The following is a 23,224-nucleotide window of genomic DNA, read 5'->3' as shown; positions in this document are numbered from 1 at the left end:
TTCCGAATCAGAATTGAAGTGCTATATATGTATGTTTGCTTTATGTTAAGTAATTTTGTTTCTTTATATATTTTATTGGTAGGTGTTAGAAAGTCGTAATGAAATAAAACCTTAATAATTTTATTTTGTGCTCTCTGAATGATGTTTAGGTTGGTTTTTGTCGCTGTTCCCCATAATTCGATTAGATAATCAATATGCGGCTTAACAAGAGAGTTATATATTGTGTATCTTACATTTTTTGGTAAACAATGAACAATACCACGTAGACATCCCATTAACGATGCAAGTTTTTTGCGAAGCTTATCTATATGATTTCTCCATGTCAGTTGGTTGTCAAGAATTAAACCCAGATATTTTTGACTGTTTGATTTGACTATAATGTCTTTATTAATTGTAAGTGGTTCAAAAGTACCAATTTTCTTATTTTTTGGAATAAATAAAATGTAATTTGTTTTAGCTGTGTTAATAGTAAGCAGGTTACATTGAAACCATACGTTAAGATTATTTAAATCACTTTGAGCTTCTCGCATTACAGAATCAACAGACCTACCAAAGTAGGTTAGGACAGTATCATCAGCGTATAAAGAAATATCCCCTTTTAGACCAATTTCATGTATATTGTTAATATAAATTAAGAAAAGCAAAGGCCCTAGAATAGAACCTTGCGGTACGCCACAATTTATGGATGCTGGACTACTACGATTTTCTCCAATTTTCACTATCTGAGAACGATTTGAGAGATATGATTTCAAAATTTCGAAGGCTTTACCAGTAATACCAATACTATTTAGTTTATTTAAAAGCAAATTATGGCTAACCGTATCAAATGCTTTTTTGAGGTCAATAAATATACCTACAGCTATTTGTTTTTTATCAATCTGCAATTTGATGTTAGTAATAAGATCTACTGCTGCTGAAATAGTACCGGATTTTGATCTGAATCCGTATTGTTTTTCGTATAAGAAATTTATTGAATTTAGGTATTGATCAAGCCTGCGATATATTGCCCTTTCGAATATTTTAGATATTATCGGCAGTACCGATATTGGTCGGTAATTGCCAGGATCAGATTTCCTACCACCTTTAAAAATCGGAGAAACTTTAGCGACTTTAAGGCTATCGGGGAAGATGCCTTGATCGAAGCAGTAATTTATGGATTTTGCTAATTTTTCAACTAAAATATTCTTTACGCACTTTATTGCTTTGCAACTTACTCCGTCGATGCCCACAGCTGTATTAATGTTAAGATCATCAATTAACTTTGAAACCTCAGCTATAGTGACCGGTGACATTTTTGTTAAGCACAGGGACTGTATTCTTTGTTTTGGTAAAGTATAAGTTTGGTTATTTTGGTATTTTACTGGTATACTATCTGCTAGAATTGATCCTATCGTCGAGAAATAGCTGTTGAAAGCTTCGCATATATGTTGAGAGTCACTTACTATGTTATTTGATATATCTAACTTTGATGGAGCACAGATTTCTTTTGTTTTATTGTTAGATAGGTTGTATAATAGGTTCCACATTTTTAAGGGCTTATGTGTACATTTATTAAATTCCTTCAGATAATATTGTCTCTTAACTTTTTGAATAGTCTCAGTTACTTCATTTCTGACTTTTAAAAAGTCGAGTTTCAGTTTTTCATTAGTTGGTTCCCTTTTATGTTTATGCCAAAGAATATTCCTTTTGTCAATGTCTGTTATAATATCTTTGTTAATCCAATCACTTCTTGGTGGGTTTAATATTTTAGTTTTTATAATTTTACTCATCTTGAGACATTTAATAAGTTTAGTTTCTAAGTCTGAGTAGTTAGTGATTTCACTTGTCATTTCGATTTCTAATTTTTTATATAATATGTTATAGTTAAGAGCTTCATATTCAATTTTATTTCTAGTATCTGGCTTGTATTTTTCCACTTCTAAGTATAGTTGCTTGTGATCGGAAAGACTTGATTCGACGATAGCCAGGTGAAAGATATGATTCTTTAAATTTGTTGATACATGATCTAATATAGTCTTCGTAGTAGCAGTTTCTCGGGTGCAGTATTCTTCTTTAATTTTATTCAGTAAAATATAACCATTTTCCTCTATTATTTCTTTATAGTCAAATGTTGTTCTGTCAGAGCGTAGAAGGTCAATATTATAGTCTCCAAAGACAATAGCTCGTTTTCTTTGTTGTAGTTGCGTCGAATATAATTCAAGAAAGTCTTTAATGTTTTTTCGATCGGGGTTGTAAATTACACCAATGTCCAGGCAGTAATTATTAAGATGAATCCATAGACAATGTATGCCATTCATACATAGTTCATCTGTTAAGTTATGTATCAAATTAACATGAGCATAAATAGAGACTCCTCCACCCTTTGCATTTTCTCTAAAGTTATAGTAGTGGGTATATCCGGGTAGTACTAGTCGCTTTGCTTCATCTTGTGATTTTATCCATGTCTCAGTAATTATTACAATTTGTATCTGTGTACCAAATCCATATAATATGCATTTTAGTTCATCAAATTTCCCTGGTTTAAGAATACTACGAGCATTCAAGTAAAGGAAGCATAATTTTTCTTTCGTAACAGAGACATTAGTATAAGTATTCTGTATTTCATAGGTAATTTTATTGTTATACTGTAATATATCGTCAAAAACATGTTGAGTTAACTTAGAATCATGGAGTTTTTTGAATAAGCTTTAACAATTTGAGGAGTGCCTCTAATATATTTTATAGCAAGATTAGTTTCACCATTTATCTGTCGTTGTTGTAGTTCTTGTTTTAGTTTCTTCATATGTGCTTGTTGCTTAGGAGTATTATCATAGTATAACTTAATATCGTCTAATGGCACCTTACTTTTGTTTCGCAGTAATGTTTTTACGAAGTTAGGATTTTCGAAAATAGCTTTAATTGGTCGGCTTTTGTTAGCGTCGTATTTGCCCAGACGAAAAATGTTGGTAGGCTCCGGTATACTTTTATCTATTGATTTAGTTACTTTCAAGACATTGTTTTTATCGGAAATTAGTCTTTCTTGTGGATTATCACCTGTCGGTTCTCGAATTCCTGTAATAATGACATTGGATTCTCTTACCTTTCGCTCTTGAATTTCGCGGATCAGGTCTTCATATGCCGGGATGGCTAGAGAAGTTGTAGCAGCAGTTTTCATTTCTTGAATATCAGTTTCTAGGGCTAAAATCTTCTTTTCAGACTCTTTTGTAGTATTTGTGAGATCAACAATTTGCGACTTCATAGTATTTTGAGCCAAAACTAAACTCTCTGTTGTTTCTTTTATTGATGCTATGTCCTGGGCTATTTTTGTTATATTATCTTTTTGTGTAGAAGTGAAATCCATTAAAAAATTCATCATGGTATCCATTTTGTTCTGAATTTCTAGAAACTCTTGCCGGAGATCACAGTCCGCTTGAGGTAATTTTCTCTTATTTCGGAATGTAATTTTTGGTTCTTCGGACATACCTTGAAACAGTTTCGAACTCGATAGATTTGGTTGAGATCCACTCTTCCGCTCATTAGGGTCACTTCCAGTAGGTGAGCGTAGTTGGTTTGACATAATTTCGTATATCCGTGGTCGGCGTGAACTTGTTTACTCACTGCGTACGCGCGGAAGCAGGAACAAGAATAAATTTGTCTCTTTTACCCGCGGACGTGCACAGAAGCTAGTAGTCTTAAGGGACAGCACGCTAACAACTTGATAACTGCTTTAGTAAAAATATCACAAGGTTTAATTTCGCAAACTATAACAATTAAATATTTAATTTTCGATCAACGACACGTCTAATCGGTATGCACACTCGATGCGAATAGCTTATTTAAGAAAAGTTAAGGTTAAGATACTCTTACATGAACAATATAATATTATAGGTAATATAAGTAGAAAACATTTATTTAAGTACATAATAAAAATTTACGAAAAAAATTAAAGTAAGACAACGGAAATAAATATAGATTAGTATTAATACAATTTTATTATCATAACGATAATTTTATTGTTTTAATAAAACGTACACAATTAAATAAGTATTTTATTTTAGACTAAGATATATTTGGTTAAACAATATAATGTCTTTATTTTTAATATTTATTCTGATTAATGTTATTGCAAAATAAATAGTTTTAATTTTTTTTTGTTTATATACACAGTGTTATTATGTATACATAATTATAAAGTACACACTATTTTACTATAAAATGGTTTTATTATTATTGTGAGGAGTGTGTAACATGAAACCCAACTATAAAAGTACTTTGTTTAAAAGACTGGTCAAAGGTTATATTTTAAAACTTATGATATAATATTTTTAAATAAGATTTTTTGTATAAAAAAAAACGCTTATTCAAGAAAGCTGAGTATGTGTATTATTTTTTGGCTTTGGCTGTGGTGTTACTACCCTACGGGCAAAGAAGTACCGCCAAGCGATTACCGGTTGCCGCGTAGAAACCTTCAAAGGTAGGTATGGGTTGCATCAACTTGTGCCACTTCCAAGTAAGCCCTTCCATTTTAAACTGCATCGTCACTTAACATCAGGTGAGATCGCAGTCAAGCACTTACTTGGCATATAATGACAGCTCCTTTTTTTTTCAATGAATAATGTTAACTATTTTTAAATGTTAGCTAGCTTTCTGTATCCTCCGTTGAAAACAAAAAATACTCGTGAAAGAATTATTTCGATACGTTAAGGCACGTTTAACGCCGTTGACGTCATCATACAACATACAACATTAAAACTATTAGGTATTTTTGACTACAACAAAAACTAGTGTGTTTGTATATTACAGGCTTTACTGAGACATCATTTCAAGTGCTTTGGCATACCTAGTAACATTATTCATTATGAGAGATATTAATCGGTAAAGGGTGAAACTCAATTGAACAAGAAATATTGGTTAGATCAGTCATTTTAATCTAACGATGCCGATGTTCGAAGAAAGGGGTAGATAGGCTACACGCAGACCGCAAGTGGCACGCTAAAACTATGCTAATTAGCAAACCTGAGCTCAGTCGCCGCATTATCACGCTGTTGACAACGCCACTGAAATATTTTTGTGTGCCAGTTGTAAACATCGAATGTGGTTTAGCATCATTGTTTTAACCAGAAAAAACAATTATTATGGTAAGCGCACCAAAGACTGGATACTAGCAAATTGTTCAATATTAACTTAACCAAAAAAAAAATTGGTAAAAAATGTAAAGGGTGCATCTCGAGCGGGAGGGGAGGGTTCGCAGATGCACTTCGCTAGGCGACATATTTAGGCATTATAAAATATGGTGCCGAATTGTGTCCCCTATGTGTAGGTAAGTTTATTTTATATATTAAATTAACATAATTGTAAACTCGCCGTCCTCACAAAAACGTCAAGTTTATGAGGATGGCTATTTATGAACCTAATTATATAACACTTTTTGTATTTTGTACAATAAAAATAAAAAAATACAAAATCGTAATAAATACATGTTGTTTTCCAGTGGAATTCGTGAAATCTCAAAGAGGACACGTCATGATAAAACTCAACGGATACACCTATTCGCAACGAGGTTTCAATGGCTTCAAAACTAGATGGCGCTGCTCGACGCACCAGAACAGAGGTTGTAGTGCAACCTTATATACCATTGAGGACGAGGTTATACTCACTAAAGAAAAGCACTCACATCCACCGTCCGTGCTTAAAAATTAATTATTAATAGAATAAATTGAAATTATAACTAGGACTCACTCTTTTTAGTTGTTACTTATTATCCCTATGAGCCGTGATAGCCTAGTTTCAATCCGGTCCAGAACATGCACCTCTAACATTTCAGTTGTTTGCAAAGTGTGAAGGAAAAACATGGTGAGGAAACCTGCATACCTGAGAATTTTCTTAATTCTCTGCATATGTGAAGTCTGCCAATCCGCATTGGCAGAATTTCTCATTCTGAAAGGAGACTCGAGATCAGCAGAAGCCAAATATGGGTTGATGCATCAATCCCTATGATCCCGCCAATCGGCAGCCTGGTGGGTCTGAACTCCAAATTCCTCTTCCTATAAGGAGGTATCTTTAGCTATGTAGTGGGCTGATAAAATAGGATATTTTGCTTTAAATAGATTTAAACATTTTAGAAATTAAGCTATAGTGAGTGTTATTCATATTAATTGATTATGAAACACGGCTAAATCTCTCCTGAAACAACGTCGGAGTATGCTCGACTAGTTTCGAACACGTTAAGACCGTGCCGCGTTGCAACAACCAGCTCATGACTAAGGGCTCCGTATGGGTTCTAAACTAGTCAAGCATACTCCTACATTGTATCACGTGAGTTTTAGCCACGTGTTTCATAATCAATTAATTTAAACATGTTATTTTTCAGTGGACTTTGTGACATCTCAGAAAGGCAATGTTTTGTTACAACTCAACGGATATACTTACTCGAAACGTGTTCCCAGAGGCATCAGAACAAGATGGCGCTGCTCCACACACCACAATAGAGGCTGCAATGCCATTGTTCACACCATTGCGGATAAGGTTATATTTACGAAGGAAACGCACTTTCACTAACACAACTTAACCCTTAAAAGCTACAATGTTTTTTTATACCACTATGACTACATCATCATCATCATCATATCAGCCGATGGACGTCCACTGCAGGACATAGGCCTTTTGTAGGGACTTCCAAGCATCACGATACTGAGCCATCTGCATCCAGCGAATCCCTGCGACTCGCTTGATGTCGTCAGTCCACCTGGTGGGGAGTCGGCCAACACTGCGCTTACTAGTGCGGGGTCGCCATTCCAGCACTATGACTACAATGGGTGAAAATAAACCCGGTTTTAATTATTGGAATAAATTATGTAAGTAAACACGTTTAAATTTTTTTTATTGTACGTACATAGATATTAGATCTATCTCTATGTTTTTTTGATATATCGATTTACATTTTTGAATAAAAATCAAATAAAATTCCGTATCCCTTTACACCCGAGAGATGAAGTTCTTCTATATTGTGTTTAAATGTTATTCCTTAACTTCCATAGTGGTAGAAAATGATGAGAAAAATATTGAAAAAAATCCTGGTGCACCTGGTTTGCAGCAACCAGACCCTCACGATCGTGAGTTTCAGGAAATAATTGTAAGTCGCACGATCGTGAGACTCTGTTATTATATAACAAAGAAAATAATAAAATAATGATTGATAATTATGAACATAATTTATTTTAATAATTATTATTATAAAATCAACACTTTTTTACTTCAGTCTTAGACTTAAGTTAAACAAAATAAACATTTTAGTTGATGCTCGGCCAGGAATCCTGTTCTGCATTATGGTTACTGTCGAATGCAACCCCATCTTTTCCATTTCCTCAATTAAAGGAATGGTATAGTAAAATATTGATCATTATATGTACAACAACCACGTGGAACACCTTTTATCAAATGTAAAATTACTGAAGGGCCAAGACCCAAGATTTGTATCACCGAAACTGCTTTTAGCGCCTATGTGAATTTCGAAATCTAGCATCACCATCACTTGTGGAAAGGATAAAACTTTTTAGGCCTACAGGTCGTGGTCTATTTTTTACAACCTGCCATAGCTTACAGCGTCCTGTAAAGGGGATCATCTGCTCGTCAATCGAGTAGAATTCTGGGACTCTTACCAATTTTTTACAGGCTAATTTCACATGTCTATCATGGCTTGTACCTTCCATACGTGGTTATCCACTTCGTTTGGAGCTGATGAATAGGACTCGACAACATGGAGTGCATTACCAGTTAGAGTAAGGAGCCTGTCTCTTGTCATTAGGTCATTGATCAATCTTAACTTCATACCAACTCTCCAATACATTACTCGAGGGTAAGGAATACAGCCCATAATAAGATGAAGAAATAGCAAATCATTTAGCTATTTCAGCTCTTGAAGATTTAAGTTCATGATCTGCAGTGCGTATGGTAATATAATTTGGAACAATGAGATATCTTTTCTAAAAAACTGTGTATCAAAATAACCATGAAAATATTCAATTGGTCGTCTTACTGGGTTTATTGTTAAGGTAGAATACTTGTGAGCGTTTTCTATAAAAGCAGTTTGCTTCCATATTCGCTTTCTTGTTTCTTGTACCTAAAACTGATGCTGCCCCTCGCCCTCTTGAAGGCCTTCTTCCACGTCTACTTACTGGCGTTCTCGATCTGCTACTGTAGAAGGCAAACATCTTGATTCTCGCTCAGTAGAACGCGATTCTCTCACTGTCGTTCTTAAATTTGGCAGGACTGGCAATTCATATGGTGGTGACGGAGGTTTTAGTTCTGTTACCTAAAAGGTAGGTAGTATTTCTTTGTCATCCTGTTCTTCTTCTGACGCTTCGTCTACAGTGTGCTGAAACGAGACATCTGGATCGAATTCTGTGTTCAGAATCTTCAATATCAGAGATATTGCCGTTAGCCAAAAGGTGAACTATTTCGCCCATGAGTGAACGCTCTAAAAGTAAAAAATACATACATTTAAAGGCATTAAATCACATAAATAAAACTAAAAGACAGGGTAACATTTGTTATCAAGTTTACGTAGTACAACCGAGGTACTACAATCGTGCGAGTTAAAATTTCGAGGCATAGTATCAACCGATAAATAAACTAATGTACAAAAAACATATGTGGTATTATTTAACAACTAATAAAGTAGCAAACTACATTTAAAAATATTAGTAAACCGTTAGCATTACGAAAATATTAAATACGTACTTGTTCGAGCGGCGTGGTCAAAAAACACAGTCATCTTTTTCGTGTTTTCCGGACGACTGACAAGTTCCACCATGTAGCTATAGTAATAAAGTGTGTTTTCGCATGCCCTCAGATAGTCTTACGATCGTTCGACGACGTTTGCGTCCGCAAAAGCTGTTACGTGTGTAGTGTAGAATTTTTCAAAGTCAAAACTCACGATCGTATAAGCTCGAGTGTAAAGGGGTATGAGAGAACGGTTCTCAAAATCATAGTAATTTTGAAGGGGTATGGAAAAAATTAAAAAGAAATAGACTATTATATTTTTTATTCGGTCCTTTTATTTGATTGAAAATAAATATAACGGGGGTTATATATCTACTTTATACATCTTTTTCATGTAGGTCTTTTTCAGTATTCACATCAACAAAGCTCACTACTTCTGCAAAACTCTTCCTCACCTCAGTCGATTGATCTATAATGAAAATAGAATATAAATGTGATTATACTCATGAAATAACATAATACATACAATAATACACATGAAAATGGCATATTTTGCACACATACTAAAAATAATATTAAAAAATTTCATTACCTACTAAATCAATATCCCACTATGACTACAAAGGTTGTAAAATCACCGGGTTGCGAGTGTATCTCGAAACCATGGCTCGCTCAAACTTCTTGGCCCACGTGTTCTTGGGCCACTGTTTAGGAGAATACACGAAACCTGCTGTGTTAAAAACGGAAAAAGTTGTAGACACAGAACTAAGTCACCTGGGTGTAAAAACACCGTTGTAGCTTTTATGGGTTAAAGGCACTTACTGGTTAAAGGTTAAAAATCAGCGCTGTATGATCAATATTTGATTGGTATATGCAGCACAGTGCTGAGCTGGATCTTTTTTCAAGGTTGGTTGCCAAATATGACATAGTGGTGTTATGATGCTAGTGATATGTTAAGTGTGGCACAATTTTTTGGAATAAATGTTTTTTCCTTCTTTCTTAGCACTCACCGTCCGTGCCTAAAAGTTTTTCAGTTTTGATTGAATAAATGGAGGTTCTAACTATGACTTACTTTTTTAATTGTTGCATCTGTTAGCACGAAATTCTTTAGATATTTATTTTTATCTCTTATTAGTACATACGGGGATAAAATATGGCCAGTCACACTCACATATAACGTAGCTTCCTATTGGTAAAAGAATTTTAAATAACGGTTCTATAGATCCAGAGATTACGCCTACAAACTCATATAAGTTTTTTCGCTATTTCTGAGGGTTTTACCTAATTCTCTTTTTTCTCAAACCACCCTTGGAAAGAGTAAAGAAAACAAAAAGGAATATTGAAAACTATGTTTTAAGCCTATCATCAGACCTAACCCAAGCTAACCTGAACTATTAAAAAGCTAACCTGAACGTTTTACAACCTCGTTATTGATACAAGTTAGAAGGAGGGTAGTGTATCAAAAGTTGTTTTTATTTACTAACAAACCAGATGTTTTTTTTTACTGTTGCCTAATTAATAGTTACACAACATAACCAGCCTATAAATTGCTTGGTACATTAACGGACGCTCAGAAATTTCGCCCGGTAACTCAGTTAGCTACCAGAATCAAGAATTTTTCTGAATAAAAAAAGTTGATCGTCTCATTGATATGAAGCTACTCACGAAAAATTAACTTGTTAGTAATCAGTTGTACAAAATGCTCTACGGATCCCTAACTATAAGGTCGGTTGATTATTTAAGGATCTTACAGAATATCAAAATATTAACATACTGCTCGCCAGTCCTCATTAGAGCAGCATGTGGGGCCTTGGTTCCATATCTTCTCTCCTATAAGGCTGATAATAATGACTTAGACTAATTACCTTCTATAGGACCTGCCTCGCTAGAGTCTCTGCCTCTATCAAAACTATATGATCATGCTCAAACTTGTTCATACACACTTGTTAAAATTACACATGTGTGTCTATTATTATTTAAAATGTATGTATGTAGTGTACACAGAATATATGTATTTGGAGTCAAATATTTTCGATGTGTGAGTTTACCTCGTCTCCCTCTCAAAACGACAGACAATTTTGTGGGCGAATTTGAAGTCCAAAAGAAGGTAATTGGTCTGAGAATATTGATGATTATTATTTATTATTATAGCTTTATTTCCACATAACAATTTTACAATACATAACATGTTAATCATATTTTTTTAAAGTATTTCTGTTATTTTGTTATGTGGCCCTCTATGGGTAAAAGCCTCCTCCATTTTTTCCCTATCTTTGGCCATATGCATCAAGTTTTTTCCTGCTGTTTTTATTGATGATTAACGTACTAAAATATTTCTTTGCAGTTGAATACATAATGTCTCGCCAAGGAAGGTGTATGTTGAAAAGGAAGGGTTACACATACACTGTGATCAAAACTAGTGGTAGCAAATCAAGATGGCGCTGTTCCACCCACAGGGACCGTCGCTGCCACGCCACCATACACACCATAGACAACGTACCAGTATATATCAAAGAGAAACATAACCACCCTCCTAGTAAAATAAAAAAGAAAGAACAATCACGGAGAAGAAAGAAAAGTTTACTTTAGTATTGATTAAAATTGTTTCTGATAAGAATAACACAATTTGTTTCTCTAAAACATGACATCTATGAAAACTTTTTTTAAAGAAAAAAAAATTTGTTTGTTTGTTTGCTACGAATTAACTCGAAAATTATTCGACAGTTTTTTTTTACCATTATAAAGCTTTTTTTTATTCTTTACAAGCTAGCCCTTGACTACAATCGGTGATGGTAAGTGATGATGCAATATGGAAGCGGGCTTACTTGTTAGGAGTAGGATGAAAATTCACACCTCTTTCGGTTTCCTTACGTTGTTTCGTGTACCTTGTACGTGTACGTAAGTTGTGGTGGCAAGCCTCACTATCCGTCGCCATTCCTCTCGTAGTGTGGCTCTCCTAGCACATGCGAATCATGGAGAGTAGTTTTCACTTTCAGTCCAGCGTATTGGTGACCTGCCATGCGCTCTTGTGCCCACCGCACCACAAGTCGTGGACGTGTCAAAGAAAGTCGTAGTAGTAAGAACTATTTGATGCCCAGTTCTTGGAGGATTGAGATGTTCGTTCGAAACTGTGTCCAGGGAATGCCAAGCATTCTTCTCCAGCACCACATTTCTAGAGCATCTATCATTTATCTACACGACATGGTGCCGGAACGCTAAATCGCTTCACGGTACGTCTTTACTAGCTACGGCCGAAGCCTCGCACCAGCCAGTAATTATATATTAATTGTAATTATTGGCTTACAATAACAAACTCTCAAGGTTTATGGCGCACTTGGTAATTATTTAATTTCTTCTATTTATTTAAGTTTATTTTATTTTCGAGCAGGATGGTTATGGTCTTGCATTTGACAATTTCATCTTCCACAGTAACAATGACCGCTTGACATCCCTTGCTGTGATGAGAGGCACAGTACCATCTAGTCTTGCCCCCCATAATGCAGTGGTGGCTAAATCGGTAACCATCTATGTGTATCATTGTGGTGCCGCGGGAAGTCTTTATGAAGCGATGTTCTGCGAACAATAAGCATATTACAGAGATCTGGACCGATTAAGTAAACCTCAATCGGCAATCGCTACATCTTTAACAATTGTAAAAAAAGAGAGTTTTTTTAAAGAGATAAATACAGAGGCTTGTTTTTTATTATTAATTTTGTTCCAGTGGAATTCATACAATCGCGTCGCGGCACGCGTATGATTAGACTGAATGGGTTTACCTATTCGACGTCCGACACAGTGAGGAGCAGTGGCAAGTTGAGGTGGCGGTGTTCGTCGCACCGAGACAGATCGTGCCACGCCGCCATCCACACCATTGAGGACGAAGTCGTCTTCGTCAAGGAGATCCATAACCATCCCCCAAAAACATAGAAATATGTAAATGGCGATGATGACTAGGTTTGAATATATTGATTTTTATGATACATTCAGGTAAATAAGGTCAATGTTAACTAATTTATAAATAAAAAGCAAAGATTGCCTGGATATTTGCAAAATAAATAGGATTATAAAATTTCAAAATCTATATTAAAAATCTTTTATCGTAATTTATCTGCAAATAAATAAATTGATTGATTGAGGAAAATTCATGCAGTTTTAGCTTCCTTACATTAAATGTGTCGTTTTTTAATATTTGAATTATAAACATAAACGCACAAATAACAAAGATATTAGTAATTTTGTTTGAACGCCCATACAAATCTAACGATCGTTATGTATCTACGACGTCATTAATTCGTACCATTTTGTAGGGATCCGTGGCAGCGCCGCAAATCTGACCCTTTAAATCCCTGTAGCTCCGAAAGTAAAGATCCCACATACACTGTTACTTTTACAAAATTGCTTTACTATTAATTTATATACAATTTAAAAAACTATCATCATGCCTATTATTGTGTACATTAACATCGTGAACTCAGATATTAAATATATACAGGCGTTAGATACTTCGCTGAGGTTCATTGCGAATAATTAATAATTTATTTATACTGTTACTGTACGGCTTTTTTTCTGTTTGAGCAAGTTCCGTAGGCATATGGGACCGCTGCAGCATCACCGGGTTGGGATGAGCGCAGAAGCATCGTCTGGTAAGACCCGAAGGCTGAAAGAAAGACAGAGGACGGAACGACTCTCTAAATTCGTCCGATTTTTCGATCGATTTTCCGCGGATCTCCTCATTTCTGATTCGATCACGCAGAGATAGTCCAATGTTAAGTTTTTATTTTTTATTACATCTGATGATATTTTTACAGTGGAATTCATACTATCGAAGAGAGGAAGGAGAATGATAAGAATAAACGGTTACACGTACTCCCCCCGGAAAGTCGGAGCTCGCATGAGGACCAGGTGGAAGTGCTCAACCCACCAGCCCATCGGATGTCGAGCGGCACTCATCACTGTCGAGAACGAGATCATGTTCATAGATGATTCCCATATACATCCCCCTACGAGACACCATAGTGATTATTTATAAAGGAATTTTCTTTGTATGAACGCTGGTAACCCATTTTGTTTTTGGAGTTTACTCCTTAAGAATCGATTTTTATAAATATCCCCCGGTTTGAAAAATATATGGTCAGTAAAATTCGAAGGACGGATGACAGCGTTATGTTTTTTGTGCGCAACCTATTCTGCGCGCTTTTCACCGTACACTTCCGCTCCTCGGTTGCGCACCTTTTTAGACCTTTTAAGTATATATTCAGATGTTAAAGAAGCGTTCAAATATAGTATGAAGTTAAATAAATGTGTATTTCCAACGCCCAAACTGCTCTCATATTAAATTAAAATTAATAAATTATAAATACTTGAAATACTGTTTTAATTTATTATTTTATTACATATTTCTCCTTCTTCCTTTTCCTTTTTTAGTGAATTTTGCATAGAATTTTGTGTTGCATTCCGTGACTACCCAATGGTGTGCTATCAACACTTACTCATACGCAGTGCTTACCCCAGAATGTTTTAAGACCAACAGAGTAATTATGTTGAAGTTTTACCACCACACTTGTGCATGCCACTAAATAATATACCTACTAGCGGCGAAGAGTTCATACAAGCCGATTCGTGCCGGGTTACCTTTTAAATATCTATACATTCATACATATTCATTGTTGTAATAAACCTCTATAACTCAGCGGTAAGAGCGGTCGGACTCATCACCGAGGGGTGGTGGTTCGATCCCCGCTCCGTTGGTCTATTGTTGTACCCACTCCTAATAGAGTCTTTCCCGACTAGTTGGAGGGGAATGGGAATATTGGTCATATTTAGAAGATATGGCAAATATTCTTTTTTAAAAGAAAATAAAAAATATGTATGTATGGATATTTTTAATATAATTATCTATGGATGCATGAGAAACATGGATTTGGAGGAGTTGTGGAGTATCACGCGATATGAATTTCCTTTCTTTGGGACGGTTTATATTCATCAAAATTACATCCTTCGCCACTGAATTACCTACTGTATATATTGTAAACTAAATTATAGAACAATTTAGTTTACAATATATACAGTAGATAGGCATATATATAATTTCGACGGTAAAAAGAGAACCACCTTTCTAAATACGTCTGCGTACGCTGGCGCCTCTCTCTTGAATTATTTTGGATCATATCTAAAAGTGCGTGTTATTTTCAGTGGAAGTCGAATGGTTGCTGTCAAGGAAAGGCAAGCGTTTGCTCAAGCTAAACGGATATACGTACTCGTCGAGACCATGCGGCTCCGGGAGCAAGACACGATGGAAGTGCTCGACCCACCAGCCTTATGGTTGCCAGGCCAATGTACACTCCGATGGCAACGAAGTTATTATCATAAACGATGCACACACTCATCCACCGCCTAATTTTTTTTACTAAATTTAGATGATGACTTCGTCTAAGTGAAGATCGGTTTTTTTTAAACGTGTTTAAATCTAAAAATCGGAAAAGCCGATTCTTCTGATTAAAATAAAGTGTGCTCCAAAATTTGACTTAGATCAAATTCGTTCTGTTAGTTTGTGATTTGTGAACATTTTAAAACACTGTTTTGAGGTTTAATTTTTTAATAAAGGTATCCAACGTACATTGAAGTAGTCGAAGATTTTTAAAACGTCGAATTCTTCAGTTTGTATTGTTATGTTTAGTAGGTACCTACTCGTATTTAAAAAAATATGTATTTTCAAAATCTCTTTTTAATGTATACATTTTTGACTTTCTTATGATTAATGAATTAGGTGTTTTCTTTGCGACTTCATGCGACTTAAATCGCATGTAATTAACTTTTTCTTAAAAATCCCTATGTTCTGTCATAATAACACAGCCTAAGGCCCCAAAGCTAAGCCCATCTGTGAAAATCACTGTATTAGGTAAATCCATTAGCTGTTTAAAGGTTTAGCATGATAAGACAAACAGACATGTGTCCAGGTCATTCTATAAAACTAAGGATGTTAAATTTCATCCATATCCAGGTTTGCGTGATTGAGTGACAAATATCTACTTAATGCCGGCATTACATATACTATAGCTTAAACATTTGAACTCTGAATGATGCTGTGATGATGAATGTGATGAGGATTTTAAATCTTTGTCCAAATTATAAACACTTGAACACTTGGATACCTATACTTAAAACCGACACCGCTCGGCGGTTTTTTTTGCGCACTAATTTGGACAAAGATTCAAAATCCTGTACTAGATCAGGTACAACAATTTTTGCTTTCTTTCTTCTATCAATATAGAAGAAGCAAAAATTGTTGTACCTGATACCTCGACCTCGACTTGGACATGTCAAAATGAACAGCAGTATAAGCATCACCGTACGAGTAAGTCACGTTTGGCGCAACCTGGCCTATTTCTGAAATAAGTGTACGTACAAGTGAATAAAGTCCGTAATTATTGTTCCAATGTTTGAAGCTAATGCTAGATGTACCGCCGGCATAAACATAAAAAATGTGTTTGTGTGACGTACATTTAAAGATAAAATCTATGATATTATTATATAGAATAAATACTCGTTAATCGTGAAACTTTACTCAATGAAATCAATTGTTACTATGAGTAAGCCGTAAAATTTGATGTTTTTGAACGAACAGTGAAAATTTTAAATGGGTGAGGATTTTCAGCCTAACTTAAAGTTAGCCCTCTTCCATCTGAGATTGCATCATCACTTACCATCAGGTGAGATTGAGCTAACTTGTAAAGAATAAAAACTCAGCCCACAGTTGGGAAATGGGTCCACACTCCCGTCCCTCGGAGTTAAGCCCAATTTTAAGCCGTTCCGTTCATTATCTGATAGTAATAGTTACAAAGAGTAAATTATAATACTATAAATCTAAGCCCGCCACTCCAATTAAAGCAGTGTGGTGGGTGATGAGGACGATAATGATGTAACTCGTAACGTAATTTTTATTTTATATCACTCAATGAAGTCACTATGTAACTGGACTCCGTGCCACGCGGCTAAAACCTGAACTAAAATTGACAGTGTCTTACACAAATGACAATAAAGACCGCCATTATCATGAGCGCCATTAAGACATTAGCGCCGCATCTGCGGGACTTGTTTTGTGGCACGGAGTATAATGTTAAACAGGCTCGGTTGACTTTATCGAAAGGCACTAAGTTATCGAATAACCTAGCTGATTACGAATCACGCTGTAGATTTAAGCATAGTATTAAGTATATTCGTTAACGATAGTTATGAGTGTATATGTTTGGTGAAATTAAATGTTTCAAATAAAGTACTAATAAGTACCTATGTGTTTTATGTTTAGTATTGTAAATAGTAATAAACTATGCAGTTTGATGAATATAATATCGTATTTTGCAAAGCTGATTATTTATTTTATCTGAACTTGACTTAAGTAGCTTCGAATCTTACGCATACTGCTCCAACTTTTCAGTTGTGTGCATTTCAATAAATTAAATATCACCTGTCTCAAACGGTGAAGGAAAAACATCGTAAAGAAACCTGTAGGTATAGGTATATTGAAGAAAATTTTCACGTATGTTCGTTATCAACCCATATTTGGCTCACTGCTGAGCTCGAGTCTCCTCTCAAATTGAGAGGGGTTAGGCCTTAGTCCACCACGCTAGCCCAATGCGGATTGGCAGACTTCATACACGCAGAGAATTAAGAAAATTCTCTGGTTTCCTCACGATGTTTTTCTTCACCGTTTGAGACACGTGATATTTATTTCTTAAAATGCACACAACTGAAAAGTTGGAGGTGCATGCCCCGGACCAGATTCAACCCACACCCTCCGGAGTCGGAGGCAGAAGTCATATCCACTGGTCTATCACGACTCTCACGTATGTACTTGACTTAAAATAAAAATACTAAACACACTTAATGTTGTCTCCAGGTAACCTTGCACAGTACGTGACATCTAAGAAGGGCAAGCGTTTGATAAAACTGAATGGATATACGTACGCGGCCGCAGGGGCCGATCGTGATGGAGTCAAAGCCAGGTGGCGGTGTTCCACTCACCAACGCAAGGGCTGCCAAGCTATAATATACACTGTAGATGAGACTGTTGTCTTTGTTAAACACAAGCATACACATCCACCAGGGCATGTATAGCCGATATCGTTGCTGTCAGCTCCCTGAATGCGTCAAAGATAGCACGCCGATAAAGTGAGAGTTTCACCGAAAAAAAAATCGCCGAAATGGAAATCTTCCGAGAACGTTGAAAAGAGTAGTTCTATTTCTTGTATGTCTAACTTATCCTTCGGTCTTTATGTCTAACTAACCCTAACGAAATTTTCAGAATTTCGGTGAATAAATTTTCAGCGAGTTTTCCCGATATGCTTGATTCAAATATATAAATATATTTTTTTTTTTATCTTAGGTAGTTGTTTTTCTTTCCTACTCGATCTTCATATACGAGGATGTCATTAATGACAAATTTTGTAGGTATCTATTTATTTACTTACTATCTTTGTATACCAGGTATGAGATTTTTTATAATCATAATATTTTATAGTCCCTTACAAATCAAGAAAATGGCATTATTGAAAACCAATCTTGAAAAACTACCGTCAATGTACCAATCGGCATAATACTAATAAGACATTTCTTTTTTGATTGTTCTTTACAAGTTAGCCCTTAACTGCAATCTCACCTGATGGTAAGTGATGATGCAATCTAAGATGGAAGAGGGCTAACTTGTTAGGCTAAATGGCTTGGCGGTACGTCTTTACCGGTAGACCTCCCACCAGCTTGACCTGGACCAATTAACGAAAACTCAATCGGCCCAGCAGGGTATCGAACCCAGGACCTCCGGCATGTAAATCCACTGTGCATACCACTGCGCCACGGAGGTCATCAAGTCTCGAGTGTACTAACAACTTAGGTGAGGAACTGATAATAATTTATTAAAAGAAAAAGTCAACTAATTTAAAGTTTTGTCTTGGTACAGAAGTGGAATTCGTACGTTCTCAAAAGGGAAAACTTATGATACTATTGAACGGATACACCTACTCCTCCGTGAGGAGTGCTGGGCTAAGGACCAGATGGAAATGCTCCACGCACCAGCATATTGGCTGCAATGCTGCTATTCACACCATAAACAATGAAGTTGTAGGTATTAAGGAGATTCATACGCATCCACGGAAATATGACTCCTCCCATCATAATGAGTTAAGATTAAAAAATGATTAATTTAAGGAAATATCTAAGTATATTGTGTAGAATAATGAAAAAATTTAATAAAAAAAAATACAACCGTTTTCAAAACCTAAAAACTTTGAGTTTTATTTAAATCGGTACAGGCGTCTTCGAGTAATCGGTGTACATATCTCCATTAAAAAAATATGGGTCAAATTGAGAACTGTTAAACTCCACTTATAACACTTAGACTCCGCGCCACGAAAGAAGTCCCGCGGCTAAAACCTGAACTAAAACTGACAGCGCCTTACACAAATGATAATAAGACGCCATTATGACGTTAGCGCCGCGTCTACGGGACTTGTTCCGTGGCGCGGAGTATATGTTGTATCGACAAACCTCTTTATTACAAACACAATCTAGTATTCATGCGATATTGATTAATTTGTAATATTTGATATGTCGATTTAAATTATTAAGTTATTTATAAGAATTAATTTATAAAATAATATTAAAGTATATAAAAATATGTTTAATGTTTCCATTTTTTTTTTCAATATATTGTGTAAACTTTTCATACAGCATTCAGCAATATAATACGCAGTGGCGAAGAGTTAATGCAAGCCGAATCCCACCGGGTTACCTTTAAAATACATGTATATTCATTGTTGTACTGTATATAAATATATTTGAAACAGCAGTTTGTATAACGCTATATGAATATCCTTTTGTTTGGAACGACTTACCTTCATCTAAATCCCCTCTTTGCCAGTGTAATACAATATGCTAAAGTATGTTTTTTTTTACAGTGCAACACATATTGAGTGAAGCGAGAGGAAAGGTCATGAAGTATAAAGACAACATGTATTACGAGCTCACTGCGAAAGAGAAAGGACCAATGAAGTGTTGGAAGTGCACTGGCTACCGCTGCCCAGCAATGCTGTATACATTCAATGAGAAGGTCATCGGACACAACAACTCCCACAATGATCATAATGAACCTGATAAAAAGTTAATTGGTGTTAAAGTTTCCACTATATTACCCACCCGGACAAGAGCCGCAAAAAAATATAGCAATACAAAATGATGCCGCTAAGAAACTAATAAAACAATATAGCAGTGGCGAAGAGTCCATACAGGCCGATTCCCTAGGATTACCTTTTAAAAATCCATAAATACATATTCATTATTATAATTAAAATATTATATGTATGGATGTATGAGAAACCATAGTTTGTATCAAGCTGTTTAAATACCTATCCTTTTCTTTGGGACGGCTTCGTCAAAAGTTCAACCTTCGCCACTGCTATGTAGCACCCCATGAGTTGACATATGTCGAGTCAAGAGAAAAATACAATGTCTAGCAACAGCGACAGACTCGAACATATAGTTTTCGCAGACAGAGGGTGAGAGAGAGAGAGAGAGACCGATTTTCCAACTCTGCCGCTATTGGTTGACATTGCGTTTTTTTCTCTTCACGAGATATAATATTGTTGATGCATTCTAAGCTAAGTATTGGTCAACACAATACTTGGCTTACTTAACTTGTACTTTAATTTAAGTTGGTCCGTTACTTTCTTAGATAGCGCGAAACTTAATATCAGATGAATTTCGTTTAAAAGTTGAAGTTCTCGTTATATAGTAGTATATTTAAAATTTCAATTTGAAAGTCATTAATTGGATAAAAAGGTTCACTTATTAAAAAAGATTATAATTCTCTAAGAAAATCTGAAAATTTAGTACTTCTGCCAGTACCGAATGATCTTCTGTAATTTTTTGGCAAATTCTTACTTGTGATTGTCATTGGAAATTGACCTTAACTTATTTAGACAACTGGCACTTCCAGTGCCGTGAAAAAAATATTTTTAGGCTAGAGACATTCGCAGGCATAGCAGAACAATTTTCCAAAGTTCTGGGAGCAAGAACTACAGTTCGTTTCATGTATGATGGTGCGGGTGACGGTTCGTTTCACTCTTAAAAGTTTGCCGCGATTCACGATATTACTACGTACTAGCGGACGCCCTAGTAGTAGGATAGTAGGATTATGAACGTGGTACAGGTGACTGTCACCCTACCCATGCTATCTGAAAAAAGCTATAAGACAATAATTTTAAGTTTTTGATCAGTGCATCCTAAGCTTTTAAAAGTTCTGCTGAAGTTTGCGTTTCTAAAATGATAACTTTTTAGCATTTGTTAAAAAATATAGTTAATTTGAATTGTCAGAAATGTACAAAAAAAAACATTTTTAAAAATAAATTTTAAAAAGTATTTTTGCATGATTATTCGTGTTTTATTAGTTCACATGCAAGCATACCCTTGTCATTGATTTGACAGATTATGTTATTATTTATAACACAAGACCAATTGACCTCTTATAATAAAAGGACGCCCAATCATGTAGAAAATTTCACTCGAAATTTGGCCAGTTTTGCTTTGTCAGTTTTAGAATTATTGGTAAAGAAAATTATACCTAAAGGCCTTTAGATACAGTCCAATAAAATATCAAATTCAGAGAAAACTCAACCTTAAAAATTGAGTTTAAGGTTGAGTTTAAGGGCTGGCTCATTTTTGCGCAAAGGATCAGCCTGGCTGTCCAGCGCGGAAATGCAGCCAGTATTCTTGCCGCCATTCCATGTGGGCATGATTTGTATAGTTATTAGGGTGAGTTAGCGTTTCGTAGTCCTAAGTTTCTTATTGTATTCTTTTACAATAAAAAAAAAACACTTTAAGGTTGGATTTGCAAATGCGACTACTTGAATTGAGTGCCAGGAAGTTGTGTTAAGCACTCATTGAGTGGGGACGTTTTTTGGTCGCTGATTGTGCATCCACTTTTTAATAGAAGATCGATGCCCAAGACGTATATTTCTTATGTTTACATGAAATTTTTGAATGCAAATTTTTAGTTCTTCTATAATGAACTCTGGTGGAAATATCAAATTTCTTTATTGAAGTTCAACAACACTTGTGATCTACAATATAATATCAAAAATACATTACAATTTTCTACTGATTCTAAACACTTATTTTTCTTACAGCGGAGTATATACAGTCTAAAAGAGGGAAGATGTTGATCAAGTTAAATAACTACACATACTACGCAGCATCTAAAGATGGACCAAAGACAAGATGGCGATGTTCTACACACGCGTCGTGTGGTTGCAACGCTTGCTTATACACATTCAAAGACGATATAGTCGGATTGAAGGACTTCCATAATCATCCAGCTCCTCATAAGGATCCTAAGAATACACCAAAATTTGTTCCAGGATTTCCTAAAGATAGATGTAACGCTGAATATTGAATAGCTACAAAAGGTAGACTATATAGCATAGGTATAGCATACCTTAGTATAGGTATGTTATCATTACGAACGACTACGGCCTTAAATCGCCTGTAATTAGAAACTATGCAAGGAGAACCGGTAAAAATGTATGGGAGCCTGCCTAAGTACTAATAACAACATACATTAAACCAGTTGAACAGTAAACAGGTATCGATAAAAGCTTTTCTTTGCCCCCTTACCTTCTAATCACACGCGGCAAAGTGGTGATGTATGTAGCGTTATCAATATAAATATTATTGTATAAACATTATTAGCGTAAATTATCCATAAGTTTACAACGTACCAAATTGTAAGTTAACATGTTATATCATTGGATAGGTTTTTTACGTACTTTAACTTTTGTTATAGCAGGAAATACCTGAGTGCTGTGTAAAAAAATTATGACAAAAAAGTCATATTTTATTTAAATAAAAATATAGGAGTGCCCTATGAAATAAAGATAGTGAACATGTTTTAACATGCCCTCGCCTTAAAGAAAAATAAATCGTGCATACAAGTTACGACTGAAACTAACATTTTGGATATATTTTTATAAATATAGAGAAATAATATTTTTTATATTAAACAGGTTGATATTTTTGACAGTAACCGAGTTATAACGTTAAGCTTGTTAAACCATTTTAAGTCATTTTAAAGAAAAATATTGTTATTATTTTTTGAGCCATAACTTTTTCCACATAGTAATTAAGTGCTTTTGACATTATTATTAATTACAGTACATAAAAAATCCTGTCCAATGATATAGCGCATGTTGTTATTGGTATTCAGGCAGGAATGCCGGTTCTTCTTTGTTATTACATCTACAGGCCCAGCAATCATGATATCCGTACATCGACTTTTCGCACTACATATTGCATTAAATTATAAATTTAGCTTTTAATTTTGGTTTATTTTTTTGTTATACTCATAAAAACCTTTGAAGAACTCTTTATATTTTCTTCACAGTAATTTTCTTTGACGTTCTAAGATTATGTTGGTTTCAAATTGGGTAAAAAAAACCATTTTGTTTCATTTTGTAGTTTATAGTTTGGAAATATTTAC

At 35.1% G+C, this 23,224-nt stretch overlaps 1 protein-coding gene across 2 annotated transcripts in view; it reads left to right on the top strand.

Moving 5' to 3' along the window:
• LOC112049969 (protein tramtrack, beta isoform) overlaps positions 1-21,120 on the top strand; it is a 536,667-nt gene extending 515,547 nt beyond the window's left edge. The window contains exon 5 of one of the 2 annotated variants that reach the window (XM_052884048.1): positions 19,650-21,120. In XM_052884048.1, coding sequence (XP_052740008.1) covers positions 19,650-19,927 — 278 coding nt within the window. In that variant the 3' untranslated portion in view covers positions 19,928-21,120. Of the gene's footprint in view, positions 1-11,044; positions 11,305-19,649 lie in introns of those variants that run through there. The other variant, XM_052884061.1, reaches the window with a different exon arrangement.
• Positions 21,121-23,224: the final 2,104 nt, after the last annotated feature.

Source organism: Bicyclus anynana, chromosome 10 (genome assembly GCF_947172395.1).
Source record: "Bicyclus anynana chromosome 10, ilBicAnyn1.1, whole genome shotgun sequence".
NCBI lineage: Eukaryota > Metazoa > Arthropoda > Insecta > Lepidoptera > Nymphalidae > Bicyclus > Bicyclus anynana.
This window is presented reverse-complemented; position numbering and strand designations above follow the sequence as displayed.